At 36.9% G+C, this 18,583-nt stretch overlaps 2 protein-coding genes across 4 annotated transcripts in view; both read right to left on the reverse strand.

Annotated features, from left to right (window-relative positions):
* The window catches only part of znf469 (zinc finger protein 469), a 306,945-nt gene extending 306,551 nt beyond the window's left edge, over nt 1–394 (reverse strand). For both annotated transcript variants that reach the window (XM_015403769.1, XM_015403762.1), the window contains exon 1: nt 287–394. The gene's annotated coding sequence lies outside the window, so the exon portion shown is untranslated. The remainder of the gene's footprint in view (nt 1–286) is intronic.
* Nucleotides 395–6,583: 6,189 nt separating this feature from the next.
* Nucleotides 6,584–18,583, reverse strand: part of banp (BTG3 associated nuclear protein) — a 51,360-nt gene continuing 39,360 nt past the window's right edge. Inside the window, exons 12-13 of one of the 2 annotated variants that reach the window (XM_015404458.1) lie at nt 17,256–17,396; nt 6,584–8,050 (exon numbers count right to left, since the gene is read on the reverse strand). In XM_015404458.1, the coding sequence (XP_015259944.1) occupies nt 7,934–8,050; nt 17,256–17,396 (258 nt within the window). In that variant the 3' untranslated portion in view covers nt 6,584–7,933. The remainder of the gene's footprint in view (nt 8,051–17,255; nt 17,397–18,583) is intronic. The other variant, XM_015404451.1, reaches the window with a different exon arrangement.

Genomic DNA, 18,583 nt, shown 5'->3' on the forward strand with positions numbered 1-18,583 from the left:
ATATATATAATGTTTGTATATCTGGAGCGTGTAACAAAAGTAATTTTCCTCTGGGATTATTAAAGTATGTCTGATTCGGATTCTGACAGATTGACGTGCTGTCAAATCACAATAAACGCAGAGGTGGAAAGCAAGACCAGAACAGCTGGGAACATAAGAAGTCATCTCTCTCTGCAAGAATGAGTTACCTCCTCATTTCATCACGTGAGGAGGTTCAAACTCGGGACACTCTGAGCAACAAATCATTCAACGAGACAGAAAGACGCTCAATTTATATTCAACTCACCACAGACGATAAAAACTCCAGAATGTTAAAAAAAAATTCCGAGCTGCCAACTTTGCAGTTTGCTTCGGGGGGAAAAAAAGGTGTTTCGATGGCCGGGGAAGGGTTTTTTAAGCGACTGTTTTTGTGAAGTCTGTATCCCACTTCTCTCATACATCTGCTCCCCCAAAAAAGCCAAGGGGTTCCTCCCATCCAGGCTGCTTCAGCTGGACTCCGCGCTCCCTCCTCTAACTTTTAGTGCTTCTCACATGGCGAGGGATTCCCTGCGCTGTCTGGATGAGTTATCATCCGTTTCTTAAAAGCTTCAATTAAAACAAGCTTTACAGGGAAGGCGCTCTAACTCGGAGAGCTGTTTCCAGGTGTCACGGTCATCAGCGCGCAGCAGGTGCGCGAGCGCACAAAGCTGCGCAACATCATAACATAAAGGTTAGCAATGAGCTCAGAAGCCATAGGTTCATATGGATGTCTATTATTTCTAGTATAGAGATTGGGCCATATTTGAATTGGTGGTCAGGGATTCTAATTTAATTTTAATTATTATTATTTTTTTTTTATGGGGGCACATAAATAAAAAAAAATGGTACAAAATAATAAAATAAAAAAAAAACAAGGCAATGTTTCATTTTATATATATTACAAGAGCTCAAAAGCCATTACAGATTAAAATGATAAAGGTATAGTGGAGGGTGGGTTTTTCTTCGGGGTGGATCATCAAAATAAATGGTCCTCCTACATGTCAATCATTCTGGTGATATGTTTTTTCGTAAAGTTTACCTCCTACATGCTCATCCCCATTTTCACCTACTGGTTGTGAGTCTGACATAGTGGGGAAAAAAAGTGCAAATCTTGATGCAAACAGCAGCTTTTAAACAGAAATGGGCTCGTGCATGCTCTCCCGAGACGTTCCCTCTAGGGAGCGGGTACAGGGTGGTGCATGTGCATTTTTTTATTTATTAATTTTTTTTTTTTTTTTTTTTGCATTGGAGAGAGTGGGTCTTTCCAAAAATTAGCAAAAATCCTCCACTATTCAATTATTGTTAAAGTAAACATGTAAGTTAAAAAATATATATGTTTATGAAAGGTACCAATCAATTACAGTTTCTGTTCCAATGCACATCATCATACAAAACTGATTTGGTATTATATCTTCATTAGAGGGTCCATAACAGGGAGTAGGAGTAGATCTACATTGAGTTGGCCCTTGTTGGCCCCTGTTTATGTGAATAAACCTTTAATGTGATTAAAAAGATCATTGTAGCCACACAAAAAATAATTATTATTATAATCTTTATTAATATAAAATGCTTTATATAATCTTTATTGTCATAAATATAATATAGGATTTGTCCGGGTTATGCTGTGCAACAATGATTTCCTTATGTTGGGGTCAGATAACTGAGATCAGTGATCAACAGGTGGTCTACAGGGTCTTGCAATTTTTACAGAAATAAAAATAAACAATTAAAACACTAACTGTAAACCATATTCATGCTATAACATTTAAAGAGCTAAACAAACGTAGAGGTTGTCTAAATGCAATACAGGTATTTTGTTTTGATGAATTGATTTTGTTCGTGTTTGTATTTTAGTTAGCCTTTAGCTTTGATCATGAGTCTCCTTTGGTTTGTGGGTCAGAGGCTGACATGTTTGAGACCCCTTGTTGTACAGGAGGTTTTGTGGGATGCATTTAATGATGGTTCTTAAAATGTTTGGCTTTAAATCTACCAAACACAGTGGAGGTGTAAACATGGATCACAGTTTAAATCAAATCAAAGAATAGGATTATCACAACATTAAAATAAATATGACAAAAACAGGAAAATGGACTTGTATTAATTCAGTACATCATAGTAAATAGAATCAAAATTATAAATGGTTTTCTTTAGTTTATCTTTTTCTAAAAATAGGCAGCTAGATTTAGGCACATAATTATGTCTAAACCTGGTAGATCTGTATTTGAAGCTGTTTTTTTTTTTCTTAGAACTCTGTAAAAGGAAAAAACACAGTAGTATCTAAAGGTAATCAAACAACATAACATGAGTATATATTGTCTCTTCTTGTCAACCCCTAGTGGAACAATCTTTTTGGGTTTATATCATTCAAACCTTTTACTAATTACCAACCAGTTGCTTACTTCCTCTTCTATGTCTGATTCATTCTCAGTAATTACCGTAGTTCCAATCTTTGAGTTGGTCAACGCCTGAATATTCAGTTCCCACCATAGATTGAATACCACATTCATGTTGGGACAATATATCACTCTAATATATTCACATCACTTCCAATCACAAGAAACATGTACAAATTGTTAACATTACTTGGAACCTAAATCAAAAATTCCAACTCGGTTGCACAGAGATTTAAACTGTTTCATTTATCTCTGAGTTTAGCAGCTAATTTGGGTTAGGGCCTATTACCACGAATAACTTCAATAATTATTGTTCAAGCTGGTAAACAACAGATAAGATGACTGTATGACAATATCTAACATCTGTATGTGATGAGACAATTAGTTACATCACAAATATCTGTTTTCACCCAAAAAAATACATTTTCCAGCTGAGTTCACTTTATAAATTAGCCTTTCTTCATCAAAGCTCCTGATAAATTTCTTTTGAACTTGAATCATCTAATTAATTGAGGCCAATCTCCAGATTTTCTTAATTTCTACCTAGTTGCTATACAAGTAAGTAAGTAAGTGAGGTTTATTTATATAGATCATTTATCAGACAAGTGTCACAGAGTGCTGTACAATATGGGGCATAAAATACAAAGCAGCACCAGATAGACAAGATAAATACAATCATAGCAGCCCTTGATAAAACGGTCTAAAATGCTTGGTTAAAAAATGATTTTAGATGTTTTTTTCATATCATCCATGGAGTTCCCCGAGTGCCGGTAAAGTGGGAGTGCATTCCATTAGTTCAACTTTTTTATTTTCTTTAGTCCAACTGGTTTTAATATTCTTTTTGTTTCTGCATTTTTTATTTTATTTTATTTTTTTCCTACTTGCATTGATTCTGTTTTATTGTCCTATATTTTAATCATGTAAAGCACTTTGCATTGTCTTTGAACTGAATTGTGCTATACAAATAAATTTGCCTTGTCTTGCCTTCTACAGTCTGGGTTTGACAGCTTGGAAGGACCTATCACCTCTCATCCTAAAACGGGTTCGAGGGACCATTAACAAGCTTTTTTCAGCAGATCTCAGACTGCAAACAGAGAAGTGAGGCTGAATCAAGTTCCAGATGTAAAAAGGAGCCTGCCTATGCAGGGCTCTTAAGGTCAGGACCAGAATTTTAAAGCTTATGCGGTATTCAATCAGAAGCCAGTGTAGAGCTTGGAGGACTGGAGTTACGTAAGCTCTTCTGGTTGTACTTGTCAAAATCCTTGCAGCAGAATTTTGCACTAGCTGCAATCAAGCAAAACAAAACAATGTGTATATGTTTACAGCTAGCTAAACAGATTGATTTAATTTTGTTTTAACCTCCTCTACAGAGTTAAAAGAGGTCTAGTCAAAGTAACCAAACTTCATGGTAATGAATCTAAATCCCTCATTCAACACCATTTGTTGTAAAATCCTCGATCATCTTCATTCCATTAGTATCACTTTACCTCTGGGTTAGTCTAAAATACTTAAAGTATTTTGAATTACTGTGTAGAGTACTCTGCTAAATGAATTATAAAAATAACAGTAATCCAACTATTTCATTTTTTCACGTATTTTGTCTTTTTGTTACCCACCAGTACTGTTATGTTCTTTCACACCAGTGTTTATTATCCCATTGTTTTCTCCGAAATCTCTTTGGCCTTGTTTAAACAATAAGTCTATCCATCTTTTTTTTGCTTTTTGTTTTTTTTTGCAAAGTTATCTGGCTGTATTTTTCTATCCATCTCTAAACAACCACAGTGTCTCGTTCTATACTTCTAAATTATATTGTTGCTCCAACTAGAGATTTGCAATGAAACATTCAGGTAGTACCATCACCTGATGCTCATCTTTTGACTAGTGTTTGGATCTGAGAGCACAGCTGTATCAGACAGGAACTTGACTCCTTTCTGTTGTGAAAGGATAGCTGCAGTTAGTGTTGGGTCTGCCAGCATTCCGAAGGCTGACAGCAACAGATAAACCTACTAAAAAGTAAAGTATGTGTAGCTTCAACAAATAATTGAAAGAAAAACACAAAGATTTAACCTGTCAGGAGTGACTCAACAACACCCTTTTATTTGGTTTATGCTGTGGGGAGTTTTGTTATGGGGGGCATAGAGGTGAGAATGATTTAATGAAGAATAAAAAAGATGTATGAGGACTGCTTAAATCACGTCATAGAAGAAAAAAATAGAAAAACTTTGTAGTTTTCTTTTTTATTTTTGCATTATTCTATCAGAATAAAATAACCTTTTTGCCCCTTTTTGAAACAGTGAAAATGTTTGCAATCATACTGCTAGCAACAGTACTCCTCTTCATGGATGTTAAAGAGGTTTGTGTATGAGGTGTTCACAAGTAAAACATGACATAAACACATCAGGAGAAGCATACCCCCCGATCAAGGGTAAATCCTTGCTGTGATTATCTTCACAGTTGGAGAAAGTTAAGAAAACTTTTAAAAAGCCCTAGAAATGCATTACCTCACACACTGCTGCTGCGTCTCACCATGACCAGTGGTACCTAAAGCAGCCATAAACCTTAACACCAGCTCATTTGCACAAATTTAGTGGAACAGGTCAACAACCTTCACAGGTTCATCTCTATCCAACCTTCCTCTCTGCTCACCTTTGCAGGATATTAGGATTTCTTGCCACTCTCCTGCTTTATAAATCCAACTATTTATCCAAATACATTTCATATAAGCAGCTTCTATTGAAGCATTTTCTTTTAGCTGATCAGGAAGGCCAGTTCTGTGATTGGATGCCCTCTGGACTCAGTGCAGGAGGTGGGAAACAAAAGGATCCTAACTAAATTAACATCTCTGTAGGATAATGTCTCCTACCCCATGCATGAAGCTGTTGCAAAGGTGGAGATCTCCTTCAGCGACAGACTGCTGCACCTTAAATGCACCAGGTAAAGTGATCACAGATCCTTCCTCCCAGCAGCTGTAAGACTCTATAACCACCACTGTTCCCAACAACCTCAATAAGTTGTTACATTCATGCTGATTTTGCACAGTTTCTACCTTAGTCCGTTAAATAACATTCTGCTGTCATTTTACAATATCCATTATTGCAAACAGGTTCATAGCTGTATATTGGTTATTTTTTCTCTAGGTGCAAAATTTTATATTGCTAAAAGATTTTACCGTACAGTATTTTATTGCTCATTTTTTTAACTCCTCACTATTATGTTATTCTTATACATATTTCTAAGGTCCACATTTGCATGACCATTTTTTTCTATTATCTTTTTGCTGCTGTAAACAGAATTTCCCCATTGTGGGACAATAAAAGGATTTTATATTCTATTATATTTTATTACTCACTGTAAGATCTTTTCAAATTGCATATAAATTAATATTTATCATGTATTGAATATGTTGTTTAACTGATGTTTATCAGTGGGTCTGATAAAGGTTGTTTGCATATTCTAACATTTTTTATTATTATGTTTACTATGTTTAATTGGGAAAGAAACATTGCATTTATATGTTTGTTATTAATCCAATAGATACAGTCATTCATGTTTTCACATAGTGTGGTAACCTCACCAACCCTGTTAAAGCTTTGAGCGAGGTGAGACATGCAGCTGAAGTCACATATAAGGAAACAGTACCTCCATGTTGCATGAGGAAGGAAACGATAACCTGCCTAGTCTCGCTCCTTCACTCTGCTCCCTCTTTTCCAAACTACCTCATCTTTCCATCCATCACTCATTCCTGCTTTCAGCAGGTTGTCTTAGAGCCAGCCAAGCAGAGGGACGTTTACCATGGTTACCACTCGTGCTCCTGGACCGGGCCAAATGTTGTAAAAGTGAAGAACTGTGTCTCTTCCCTTCCAAGAGCAAGATTTAATGGAGGGCTTTCTGGCAGGGCTACATCATTTGAAATCAGCTATGGCAAGGAATAGACCCCGTGGGCCATCCCATGAAATATTAGCCCAGCTTTGTGTACAGTCTGAAAGGGGGAGTAAATTGACTTTAGCGGGACTTCCAAAGGGGAGAGAGTGGAGGAAACACAAGTTCAGTGGGAGTGGAGGAAAAACAAAACAGATGCAGTGAAGAGGGCTTTTAAAGGGAGTCTGAGACAGCTACACTAGACTCAAAGGAAACAAAAGAAAGCAGCCAAGACCAAAGATGTTGTTTTATCAAGTTCATTTAGTTGCCTGGTTCACATCCTCAATCCAAAATACACCATTACATCACACCGAGCATGGGAAACATGCTCACTGGAACACATACGGTCTCAGAGTGTCTCTCTTATCTGCACTGTCTGACTGCAAGGATATACATCATTAGCGGAACATCTCTCAATTACAACAACATATCCTCTGTATTTATACAAAGAAAAAAAGAAATAAGCAGAAATGTGTTCAATTTAGCTAAATTATAGTGGATACACAATTATGAGAGATAAATTAATTACAGTCTAAGCAAAAAAACTACGCTGAGCTCATTTTGCTGCATTTTTGCCAGTAATGTTCACAGGACAGTAGCCTATTCTTATGGTTAGCGAAGCTAACATGATTCTTATTTATTTATTTCCAGAACATTGAAACAATTAGCTCAACATAAAACCTCAACAACCTCAAACCCACACTATCATCTCAGGGAGACATCAATTGTCTCTCTCTCTGTGGATGAAAGAAGACCTTGAAAGCACATTCATTTTAATGTAGACGGTAAAGAGCGAAAGAAACCAAAATAAAAGCAAGGTTTTTTATGGTGGCCACAAGCATGTTTTATTCACAAAAGTGGATCTGTCATACAGACAAAACTGAGAGGAATAAACAACTTAAGGGTTTCCCTGGAGGTCTACAAGCATCTTGTCATGTCTTCCCCTTATGGTTGTCTCTAAAATTATAGCTTCTCTTTACAATTATATAAATATAACAAGTAATTCAAAACTCTGAGGCTGAGGGGATATGGAAAAATGCCAGCCAAAACAAAGAGCGGTGCAGCTCACAGCTGGGGGGCCTAATGTGGACTGAATTATGGTATAGACAACCAATCTAATTCAACACAAACAAGAGTAGCTGTCCTTATCTAAATCTACTTTCTCATTGGTGTGCACTGTGGAAAGTAAGGATGAGAAAGGCCACAGAAACTCCAGTGGGATTTGGGGGGGTTTGGAAAGCTAGATATTGACTTCTATTAGATCTTTCCAAAGCTGTTGGAATAACAGCGAACTGAACACTCCGGTTGTCCTACAGTAGTTCAGGTCCTTCTGGTTATAAAGAGCAAGAATGACCACAGATAATTTGGAAGTTGACATCTTTTTAAAAGATAACTTGTAAACACCATCTCACAATGTTTACCATTTGCCGTTAAAAAACCAAAAAACAGGAGTAGTTTGCAAAATAAAACACAGAGTAAAAAAATCATTCTTTCTCCATTTCATCTGTGACCTTAGGTAACTTTTTAGCTCAATGGCTTATCGGACTTTTCCACAGGGCCACGCTGCATGGCAAGGTTCAGGTCTGCGACGTATCAACGGTCTATCAGGTGGCCACCGAGCTAACGATCTGGACAACCTCGCCATTGTCTCCATGGATGGCACCCTGGATGGCTTCCTTCACTTCCATCTCAGCCTGTAAGGTTGGCGTCAGTTCGGAAGCCTGTGAAACAGAAGGAAAAAAATGAAACAGGAAGGATTGTTAATGCGGTAAACCTTGAACTCTTCCATCTAAAACATTATTTATGCCAGACCCTGCTTGAAATCAAAGGTGATTCTAAGTTCAGTAAAAGCTTTGCACTACCATTCCAGTTATCCAAAAAGAAATTTGCAATCCTGGAAAGCAGGAATTGCTGCAACCCGTAGAAATGTAACATCAAAACATACTACAGGGAGGATGTAGATAGATGTTTATGGAATTTTGTGGAGAAACTTGCTGCATTTTCTGGAAATGAGCTCATCTCAGATGAGCACAAAGACACATGTTTGTGTGGTAAACACATGTCCGGGTGTCAAAGTGGCTCATGTATCCGTTTTTCATTAACAGGAAAAGGTTTGAGACTTTCTACGTGCCAAAGATGGAAAATGTTTCTGGCCGCGAAAGATACAAAAGCCAGCTTTGGTGAATAATAAGGGGTGTATGTTCGCAATCAAGGTTTCTTTTTATGCACACTAAATAATATCTAAGGTTTCTTTCTAAGAATGCAGACATAGTAAAACCTCAGAGGTATTGGCTTCCTGCAAACTTAGATGAACACAAACACATACACTATGTTGCCAAAGTCGTTTGATCATCTGTCTTCATAATAACTTGAGTGACATCTATGCTTGTTGGCCAAATATCCATATGATGTTGAGCCAACCAAGCTACAAGGTTTATTGAAAACTGGGACATTTTTTTCTGGGTTTCACCCTTTGATCTAATTCATCCTAAAGGAGTCATACCAGGCTGAAGTCAGGACTTTGTGTTGGCTTGTATCCATTTATTTTCTGGAGGTTGCTTTGTGCAAGTGGAAAAAATGTCTACCAAAAACTATGACTATGAAATTGTCTAAACTGAAATTGTAGGACTGGGCAGAACTCCTGAACCATAATCCCACCTGCACCAAACAATATAGTCAGACTATTATGGTCTTCTTGCAAATGCCAGAGCCAGATTGGCTGGTCAGACACAGAGGGATGGTTAGTCGCCCCAAACAGTCCGTCTCCAGTGCTCTGGAGTCCAAAAGAAGGCTGTTCTGTAAGAAATACATATGACTTCCAGGAGGCATGTTTCTTCCAAACCCGTCTTCTGTTAAAAGTGCATGCTGCATCATAAAGTAGAGAATCAGATTGCAAACTCAAGCAAAAATAAGCAGTTTGGAGCATATAGGACTGAAAATAGAGCCTTTTTTTCTACAGAAATTGTGGGTGTCACCTTAAAACAAAACCCAAAAGAAACCTTGGTTTAGCTTTCAAGCTTTTCATGTTCTGCTGGAATCAAAAAACAACTTTGGGAATATTCAGAAAATTATTGGGTTGGTCAATCAACACACAGAAAAAATTTTCTTTTTGTTCTATTTATGCATAAAGTATTTGTTTATTTTATGCCCTCTATTATTAGTTTTAATAACACCGTCATAACATGTGACCTGGCGGTCATTAAATTCTTTTTTAGTAACAGATAATACACCATATGTAAGTGCTATGAAGTCACTTAAAAAACACTCTTCAGTGTGAATGTGGATACTAAGAGAACACTCAATTTTTCCTTAGTATACATTTTAACATGGTAGTTTAGTGTTTTAAAGGACAGATGAGTAACAAACTGCTTTTAACGGAAATTGATATTCTATAAAATTTTGAGAGATGGCCAAAGACTTTAAGAGTGAGCCTCTCAAAATGCTTGATATGAAAATGTTGGGAGACTGTTTTTTTCCACTGCTGATGGCACAAATTATACTTACCATGAACTTAAGTAGAAATTAAAGGCTTGAAATTAGAACTATTAACTTTGATCCTTTTTAGAAGATTACAGAAGAAACAAACCTAATTCATGTATGGGAAAGGGCTTTTAAAGAATATTGCCATTTTATTTTGCTTTTTATTTTGCATTTATAACTAGCATGTAGAGCTTTCGCCTTCAAAGCTCTGCTTTCCAGTCCTGCATGTTACTTTATGTTCACTGTTGTGTGGAAAAAGAAATGGGTACCCACAGAAACTACTCTGAATCCGCTCTCACAAACTGTCACTAATCTCTAGAATTGTGAAAGGCATCGGTCCAGCAACAGTTCAGCCACTGCAGCATGTCATGGTTGGACATAACAACATCAAATGGGTGACAACCAAGAGGAAATGAACAAGAAAAAAAAAAGAGAAAAGCAGCGTACAAAAAAGTCTTGGCGAAAAAAAGTTGAGCCAGAGTAATATGACAAATTAAGAAATAAGCTTTAGGGTTAATTTTAATGCTTTAAGTCAGACAGCGTAAAGTAGGGTCTGGGAAACTGAAAAAAAAAAAGAATTCAACAAAAGGTTCATGACTCAGTCCAGTATGATGACCATGTAGTGACTCACTTGTTCCTTGAAAGCAAGCCAACGGTTTCCTCAAAGACACCTGCAGCACCTAATCCTCCCCCTAGCCCAGCATGTTGTCCCTACGGAACAGCTATGACTGGAGCCCAGCTGTACTGTAGCAGAAAACTAAACACTATGACTCAGGAAACAGAAACTTCATTATCGGGAAAACAGATGCTGACCATCTTAGATAAAATGATGATTATTGTATGAGAAGCAAAATGAAATTAAAGCTGGACAATAAATGCCACAAATGAGATTGAGCTCTATGGCATTGGTGGGTGGCTTAGGTTTCAATAATTTATTAACATTATTTTGGTTAAAGATTTCTGTGATTAGCAAACTTAGAGCTTAATGGGGAACAAATGTATCTTTAAAATACATCAGATTAACATTTTTGTGCATGTACTCTTTCAAAAATTATTCCATCCACTGAGGAATACCTAGAGCATAAAGATAAACCATTGGAGCCTCTGGTCAGTACAGATCAACAAATTGTTCATGGTATTAACCCTTTAAAGCATAAAACATAAAACATTAGTCAGAAAATGTAAATTTGTCGAAACTAGAGAGTTCATTGAACTTTATAACAAATTTAAAAGACACATTAAATTTGAATGAATTAAAAGGGATGTTATTTGTATAATTTTTAATACATTAGGCATTTCTGTGCAATTAATTATACATTTTCTTTTCTCACATCTGTTTGCATGAGTTTTATTTTTCAAGAACAAAAATATCTCCTTGATGATGATGTGATCTTAAAAACTCATATCAAAAATAATACACTTTGTGTTAAAGGGTTAATTTTTTAATATATCTTTTTAACATGGCAGATAAATTAGTAGGAACTGCCATCATATTTTTAAATGTATAGATTGTGGTTGAAAATGTGTGAGCTGATTGTGTTTGGCTGCCTTATTTGGACTTGGGGGAAAAAAGTGTCAATCACCAGAAGATGAAGTGCTTCTAACTAGAAAGTGCGGCCTATTTGCCATTATTTCTACATCTTTTTAGGGCTCTCCATTTTTTCCCTGGTGAAGCTTATAATAAACCATGAGTCAAAAACGAGCCAAATGAAATGCAGTAGAGGGCTCTTGGACTGCAAAAATATTTCTGCGTTTTAGCCCCTTTTTTCATCTGTGTAATGGAAACAATTAAATAAAATAGAAAGGAAAATGCAGAGACAAACACATCAGAGTGAGTAATTTTTTAGTAAGTTGTATAAATGCAACCACATGTCTGGAAACTGATGAGAGCCTGCCTCTTGATTTATCATTGCTAACAAAGGGGTAACTAAGGAACAGATCTAACCTTTTTCTGAACTTTGACCAACAATGAGCCTATTTTAAGATATCAAACCCTAGATGTAATAGGAACACACCCTGTACAAGGCAGGAAGATCGACCCACCTTTAATGGGAACAAGTTTGTTTATCAAGTCCATCCAAAACTTTTAAGAGCTTACGCAAAAAGACAGATTTTGATAACAGCCGTTATAGCTTTGGTCCTATTGCAGAAAGATTATATTTTTTTCAATACTCAATAAACATTGATTTAATGCAGCTTGGGGCTGAGTAAGTCATGTGCCTCCTGATAGATGTACTGTACAAAGCTTGATTAAACACACTGATGAATGATCAGTCCATCTTCACAGCTCTGCGCCAAATAAAACATTAGAAAAATAAAGATCTTTTAATACAAACAAACTGTTTGATTGGAGACTGAGCCAAACTTCATGAGGCGGAGATGTTGGAACAGAGCACATAGTCTGTTTTCATTGTTCAGGGCCTTCATGCTCTACAAACTTTTTCACATTTTGTCATGGTATAACCACAAACCTTAGTGTATTTTATTAAAATATCGAGTAACAGACCAAAATAAAGTACACCATAATTGTGAATTCAAAGAAATGTTTTCTTTTTTTACGATTTAAAATCCAATAAGTATGGTTTTCTATTCCTTTCAGCCTTTTGTAGTTATTACTCTGCAATTACAGCTGCATGTCATTTGGAGTGTGTCTCTACTAGCTTTACCAACCACAGACGGAAATCTTTGCCCATTCGTGTCTCCAAAATAGCTCAGGGTCAGTCACTTTGCATCTGTGGAGATTATTTCCCAAGAAATGCAAATGATTTCTAATAGGATTCAGGTCTCGCTTTTGACCGAGGTGTTCCAAAACACGAACATGCTTTGAAGTGGATCCGTCTGTACTGTTCCTTGTTCCTACTAGAAGGTAAATATGAAATATTTTAGAGCTTATTTTGATATTTTAGAACAGGTTTTCTTCTAGGAGTGTCCAGGAGATAGTTCAGCACACCTTCCATTACCATTGTGTACTAAGGGGAAGCTGTGCTCAGGCAGATGTGCAGTTTTATTTTTAACTTGTATGCAAAGTTTCTTTTCTTCCTTGCCATGTTGTTAGCGCCTATGGGGCTTGTTGCAATCTCTCATTAAGAATTTATAATATGGATTTCTTAAACAATAGTTTTCCTTTCCCTACTCCTAGATGAAGGCTTGGTCTTCATTGTGCACAATCAATACTGTCAGTTTCGAAAAATTCTCCCATGAGCTGTGGCTCTGTAACCTGGGAAAAGCCAGATTGATGAGTCTATTTCAAATACTACATAGTATCTATCTGGAAAGCCTCCTATATACAATGTTCGCGAAAGACGAAACATTCACTACAATACTTAGAGCTTATTGGGTAAATCATCATGGGCACCTGCCTCCATATTGAGTTTTTGGCCAATCACAGCAACAATAGCAGCTGAGATGTGTGAAATCCTTGATTTGTTTCCCAACTAGCGGAGTTAACCGATAAATCAAACTCATACCAAATTCTGTCGGGAGGCAAAAATCTTTAACCCATCCACAAAGGCAAAACTCGTGTGCTTTTGATTGGTTATCAAAAAAAAAAAATAGAAGGTATTCCAGCCAAAGCCAGTGTAGCCATGTTTGTTTTGCTTCAGCCTTCTGCCTTTGGTTGATGCGTTGATGTCATTTCATTGGTCTGAAACATTTCTTTTTCAAGGCTCATGCATCTGTTGGCTTCTGGCAGGATGTGTTTTCGGGAGTTTGTGAATACACAAATCTCGTGACAATAACCTGTAATTTAGCTTGCAACTTCTCTGATGAATTTTCTCAGCCTGTTAGTTTAGTTGGAATGCCAAACACTGGTAAGTTTGTATCATAAAATTTTTGAAGATGCACTGAGTAGATCTTTTCAGACATATAAAGCAATGGAGATTTTTTTCAACCTACCTTTGCTTAATTTGTCTCCTTAACTTTCCCCTGAACTGTCTACTATGCTCCGAAGTCTTTATGATGCCGTTTTTTTCACTAGTATTCTCTGACAAACCTCTGAGACCTTCATAGAACAGCTGAATTGGCAATGCGGTTTAAACACCACTAGTGGACTTTATTGTTGGATTTGGGGACCAATGAAGGAGATAATTTCCTCCCAAATATACTTAGTGATATCTAAGCAAGGCTGTCAGAATGAAAAGGATTTTAGTTATAATTTTTATTTTTATTTTTTTCATTTTACACACATCCTGAAAACAATAGGTTAAACTGGTCTTTGGTTTTAACATGACTAAATGAGAAAAAGTTTGAGTTCAAATAGCTTTGCTAAGTGGTGTATTTGTTATGAAGATGTTTGAAGTCCATCTTTTTTACTGATCTACACCCTAAAAACTAAATCAGTACAGCTGTCTCCCACTCACACATTTAAGGAACCAATTACCTAGCCCACTATAGACACCATGAGAACAACAAAAAGGGCCAAAGTCTTTACAGGGAAATTCCTATTTTGCCACATGGCCGGTTAACACATTTCTGTATATCGGAGTCTGTTAGATGAAATGAAGGGTCTGCTAGGAGATCCTTATCCTGACCAAAAAACCCTTTTCAAACAGTCATAAATCATCTAGTTATTTCTTTGCTTTTGTGATAACAAAACAAAAAACACTTCAGTCAGTAAAGAACTTGACAGTATCCATCTGGGCTCCCTTTTAAAAGCAGAAGAGGTAACAGCCAGACAAAAAAATGAAACACAATCCTTGTCATATTTAGGAGAAAAAAGAAAGAACAAAGAACAATGGGGATGTGGTTGTGCTTTAAAACTCTCAGAGTTTAAATGGCCACTTAAAAGGCTAGCCTCCATGTGCGTGCACACCATGCTGATCCAAAATGTGGCTGTTGCACAATCAGTTCAATCATACACGATTTGGAGCATTTCACTAATTACTACTATTTTCCTTGTATCAATCCATAAGACCGAGTACTTTTTGAGTTTAATTACTGGTTTTCTACATGCAAAAATCTCTTTAAATTGTTAATGTGTGATTTGAATAATAATAGGTTAACAGTAGAAACAAATTTTCTTCTGATACATTTCAAATATACATTGAGTATGTGTGGTTTCAATGTCAGGTCAAAAAACAACAAGATGCTAATGACACAAGATCAAGGCTTTAATTAACATTTTTTTCTCAGTAAGTTCTTGTCAACCATTTTGTTAATTATTGATCTGATCATCTGGTGAAAAAGTCTTTGTAATGTACTGCTTCCTAAGTTACAAGGTTTCCAGATATGGCTAAAGAAAGAAACCCAAACAATGATGCTTTTTCCACCGCGTTCTGCAGTTTAGCTAATAAACCAGCAACTTGCTGATCTTTACTCTAAAGCAGAGGTCACCGATTAGCGCGCGATTACCGCGGTCCGGATCTGGACTCACCTGCTGGCTAATCCGGACCCAACCTGATTTAAAACATTTATAAATTACCGCAAGCTGTCTGACAACAGTATCTAACTTCACTTGCGCCGCTTATCCTGTTACCCAGAAATCCCACATCCTCCGTCGCCGCCTCGCAGCGCTCCAGACCTCTTGCGCACAGCAAAGCCTACAGCCTCCGCTGTTCCTCCCGTATTGCTGCGCTCCGACTTATCCTCAGAGCTTTAAGAGAGCATGTCCAATATTATCATTAAATTCGTAGGAGCAAAACACGCAGAAATGAACACTTAATTTAATATGACATATTAAAAAAAAATCCCTGTCAGCATCCAGCATATGTGCGGTTTCTGATGGAGATGAGAAATCTGCTTCCTAGTATGTTGAAGTACCAATAGTTTGCATCCAAGCATTTAAATAAAAGGTGTTTGAAGAATTATGCTCTAACTTGTAGTTACCGACCTGTTGTTACTATATTTTAATTTGACAAACCGGATCTTCTCGAAGTTCTTTTTACTGTTTGGTGCGATTGCAATAGCGGATCTTGACCTGGCCGCAAGATTTAGAGTATGTTTGGCTCAACCTGCTGCTGTGAAGCAGGATTCTCCACCATGAACAGAATCAAAAAGAAATATCGATCCAGGCTCCAAATGAGCACCTTGATATGTGCTTGAGAATGGCTTTGCCTCCATTCAAACCCAGGTTTAAAGCCTTGCAGGGCAGCATAAAGCCCACTGCTCTCATTAAGCCAGAAAAAAGAAAGAAAAATAACAAAGGGTCAGTTCAGGTGTTTTATAAAATAAGTGAGCTAGCAAATTGTCTATACATAGAACTGAAAGATTGTTGATCTTTACTTAAAAAAAAAAACACTTTAGATTTTAAAATTGAAACATTTTCTATTTTTTTTATTTAAAAATTCAATGTATAAAGTAACAGATTATTAGAAATGTCTTTGGACCTTTACTGGTTGATGATTTTCTTTATTCGGACCCCGCTGATTTTTAATTGGTTACCCCTGCTCTAAAGGCTTGCTCACACAGCAAGATTTTAAAATTGTCGGGTGATTTTCAACACTTAAGAGACCCCACACATGAGGATAGAAAATGTCAGGGATAGAGCAGTTTTGGTCGCACAGTGTGTTCTCTCCAGCCAAGCCACAAGCACAGCACATCACACATAAGTCGATTTTGGCGCTCTCGACCATCGAGCAAAGAGTCTACAGACTGTCTCTGTGTCCAGCGGCAGATGCAATTGAGATAGTGGCTTGGCTTTCTTTACTATGCTGAGTGGGGGGAAAAAAAATGTTATTAGATGTTTTCAAGGGGGAAAGTACGTCTCAAAATGTGATCCATGCAGTCAGTTCACCAGGATTATGATCCTACCTATATATGTGTATGTATATATATATATATATATATATATACACTTTAAGATCTCTGCCTTTTTGTCATGTATAAGACACAAGAGCTTATGATTACCTTTTTTCTTGGTAGTTGGTGACTTTGTTTGGTGGGGTGAGTTTTTGCTTGTAATGAACCTCACATAAGACTAAAAGTGCTTTATGCACTGGATACTGTATCTATTTATAAAGTAAGACTTGACTAAACTGACTAGTAAAGGCTCTTCATTGGGTTGCAGGACAGGATTATAAGTTATAAAATTACAGAAGCAGCCTCCATTACTTTTACTTGTTTATGAGGAAGCTTTTTGGGTTCTAGGTATAACAATAAAAGGCATTGGTCAACTGTTAGCCTTCATAGGTGCAAAGATTGTCATCTTAACCACAGCTTTCTATTAACACTGATCTAAAGGAATATTGATATCTAATAATAGTTGATCATCTCTTTCTAATTTCTCAGTGGTCACACCTGAACTTGAATGCCATCAGGATTGTCGGATTTTTTTAATTCATAGAAAACGTGTAGGAAACACAACATTTCTAATGTGCTGTCGGACAAACAAACACAAGTAGCAATGACTTACAATACCAGCAATCTGCTAAATGTTTAGATTTGGGAAAAAAAGCTGGTGTGAACATTCATGTAAGAGCCTAAAACAGGTTGTTTATCGTGTTGGTTTACCTGCACAGTTGCTGTGTGATCAGAAACAGGAGCCAGCTGCACATACTGCACTTGAATGTCAGGTGGGAGAGCGGATCCCTCCACTGCTGTGGCTCCTCCATCGGCTGAAGCGACAGCTATCAACTGAGCTCCACGCAGCACCTGGGGCATCCAGAAAGGAAAGGAAAGGCAGAAAGATTAACTTAAGTTCACCCTACCGGCTTTGTCTTTGGGGCATCAGATAACAGTTTATGCAAACAATAAATGATGAATGTTAGTTTTGTAGCATAAATTCTGTGTTTTTAGACATTTATTTAGAGCTGGTCCATCTGAGCGTGAAAATGCAGATGATTTCAGATCATCTACATGAGGGACAATTAAATCTCTCATTCAGTAAGGCACTAACCATGCAGGAAAGAAAAAAGAAGAATCGGTTTGTAGGAGAGGCTGAGACAGTATGACTTCTATTTTAGTTGTACGCTTTGCTTTTTTCCTATAGCCCACAGTATTTTACTGTATATGTTACCCGAGGTGCAGTGAGAGAAAATTTGGGAAACTTGAAGATTTATTGGTTTTATTTTTCAATATGCTTTCTTGTAAATGTAATGTCATCTAAATTCAGCGTGAAGTGGAAAGAAATACTGCGATTTCTGCAAAATACACTCCGTAACGACAAAATTTCAAATCAGCTTCGGTTATGGCTTTGAAAAAAAACTTGGATTGGAAAATTGCAACATTGATTTCCTTAAACACACCATTAGGTTTTTACCAGAACGATAACGGATAGCTCACTCTATTTGGTCATACGCGTTTAACATTGGAAAGTATTTTAAAGCAACCGCATTGCAAATAAAATAACTATTTACTTGTATGCCAACAACTAGTCCAGATTTGACAATGGTGTAATGGTTTATAGAATAGCATTTCCATTAACTGCCCTGACATTTCTGAGAATGGAGTCGGTTCTTAATGGCAGACATCAGTTTTGGTTTGCACCCCAGCCAGTTCTGACCCTCATTTGATCTGAAGTTTCTGATATTCTTTGTCTTCTTCAGGGCTGAGGTCATTAAAGCACTTCTATAATGCATGTGAGACAATAACAACAACCCTTATTTAATATATCAAAACTAAGTCCAGATGATCTGTAGGTGGTTCTGATGACAGCAGTCTGCTACCATTCAGAAAGACTGAAACACATGTCGTAATATGTACTTTTAACCCTAAAACAGCATCATGTTCAATCAACACTGTAAGCTAGGCTGGGTAGAGCTTAACTTTCAGTGTTTGACTTTCAAAATTCTCTATATGCATAAAAACAAGCAGCACAGAAAAATGTTTTTTTTTTTTTG

The sequence above is a fragment of the Cyprinodon variegatus genome, unplaced genomic scaffold, assembly GCF_000732505.1.
Source record: "Cyprinodon variegatus isolate N-32 unplaced genomic scaffold, C_variegatus-1.0 Scaffold35, whole genome shotgun sequence".
In the NCBI taxonomy this organism is placed as follows: Eukaryota; Metazoa; Chordata; class Actinopteri; order Cyprinodontiformes; family Cyprinodontidae; genus Cyprinodon; species Cyprinodon variegatus.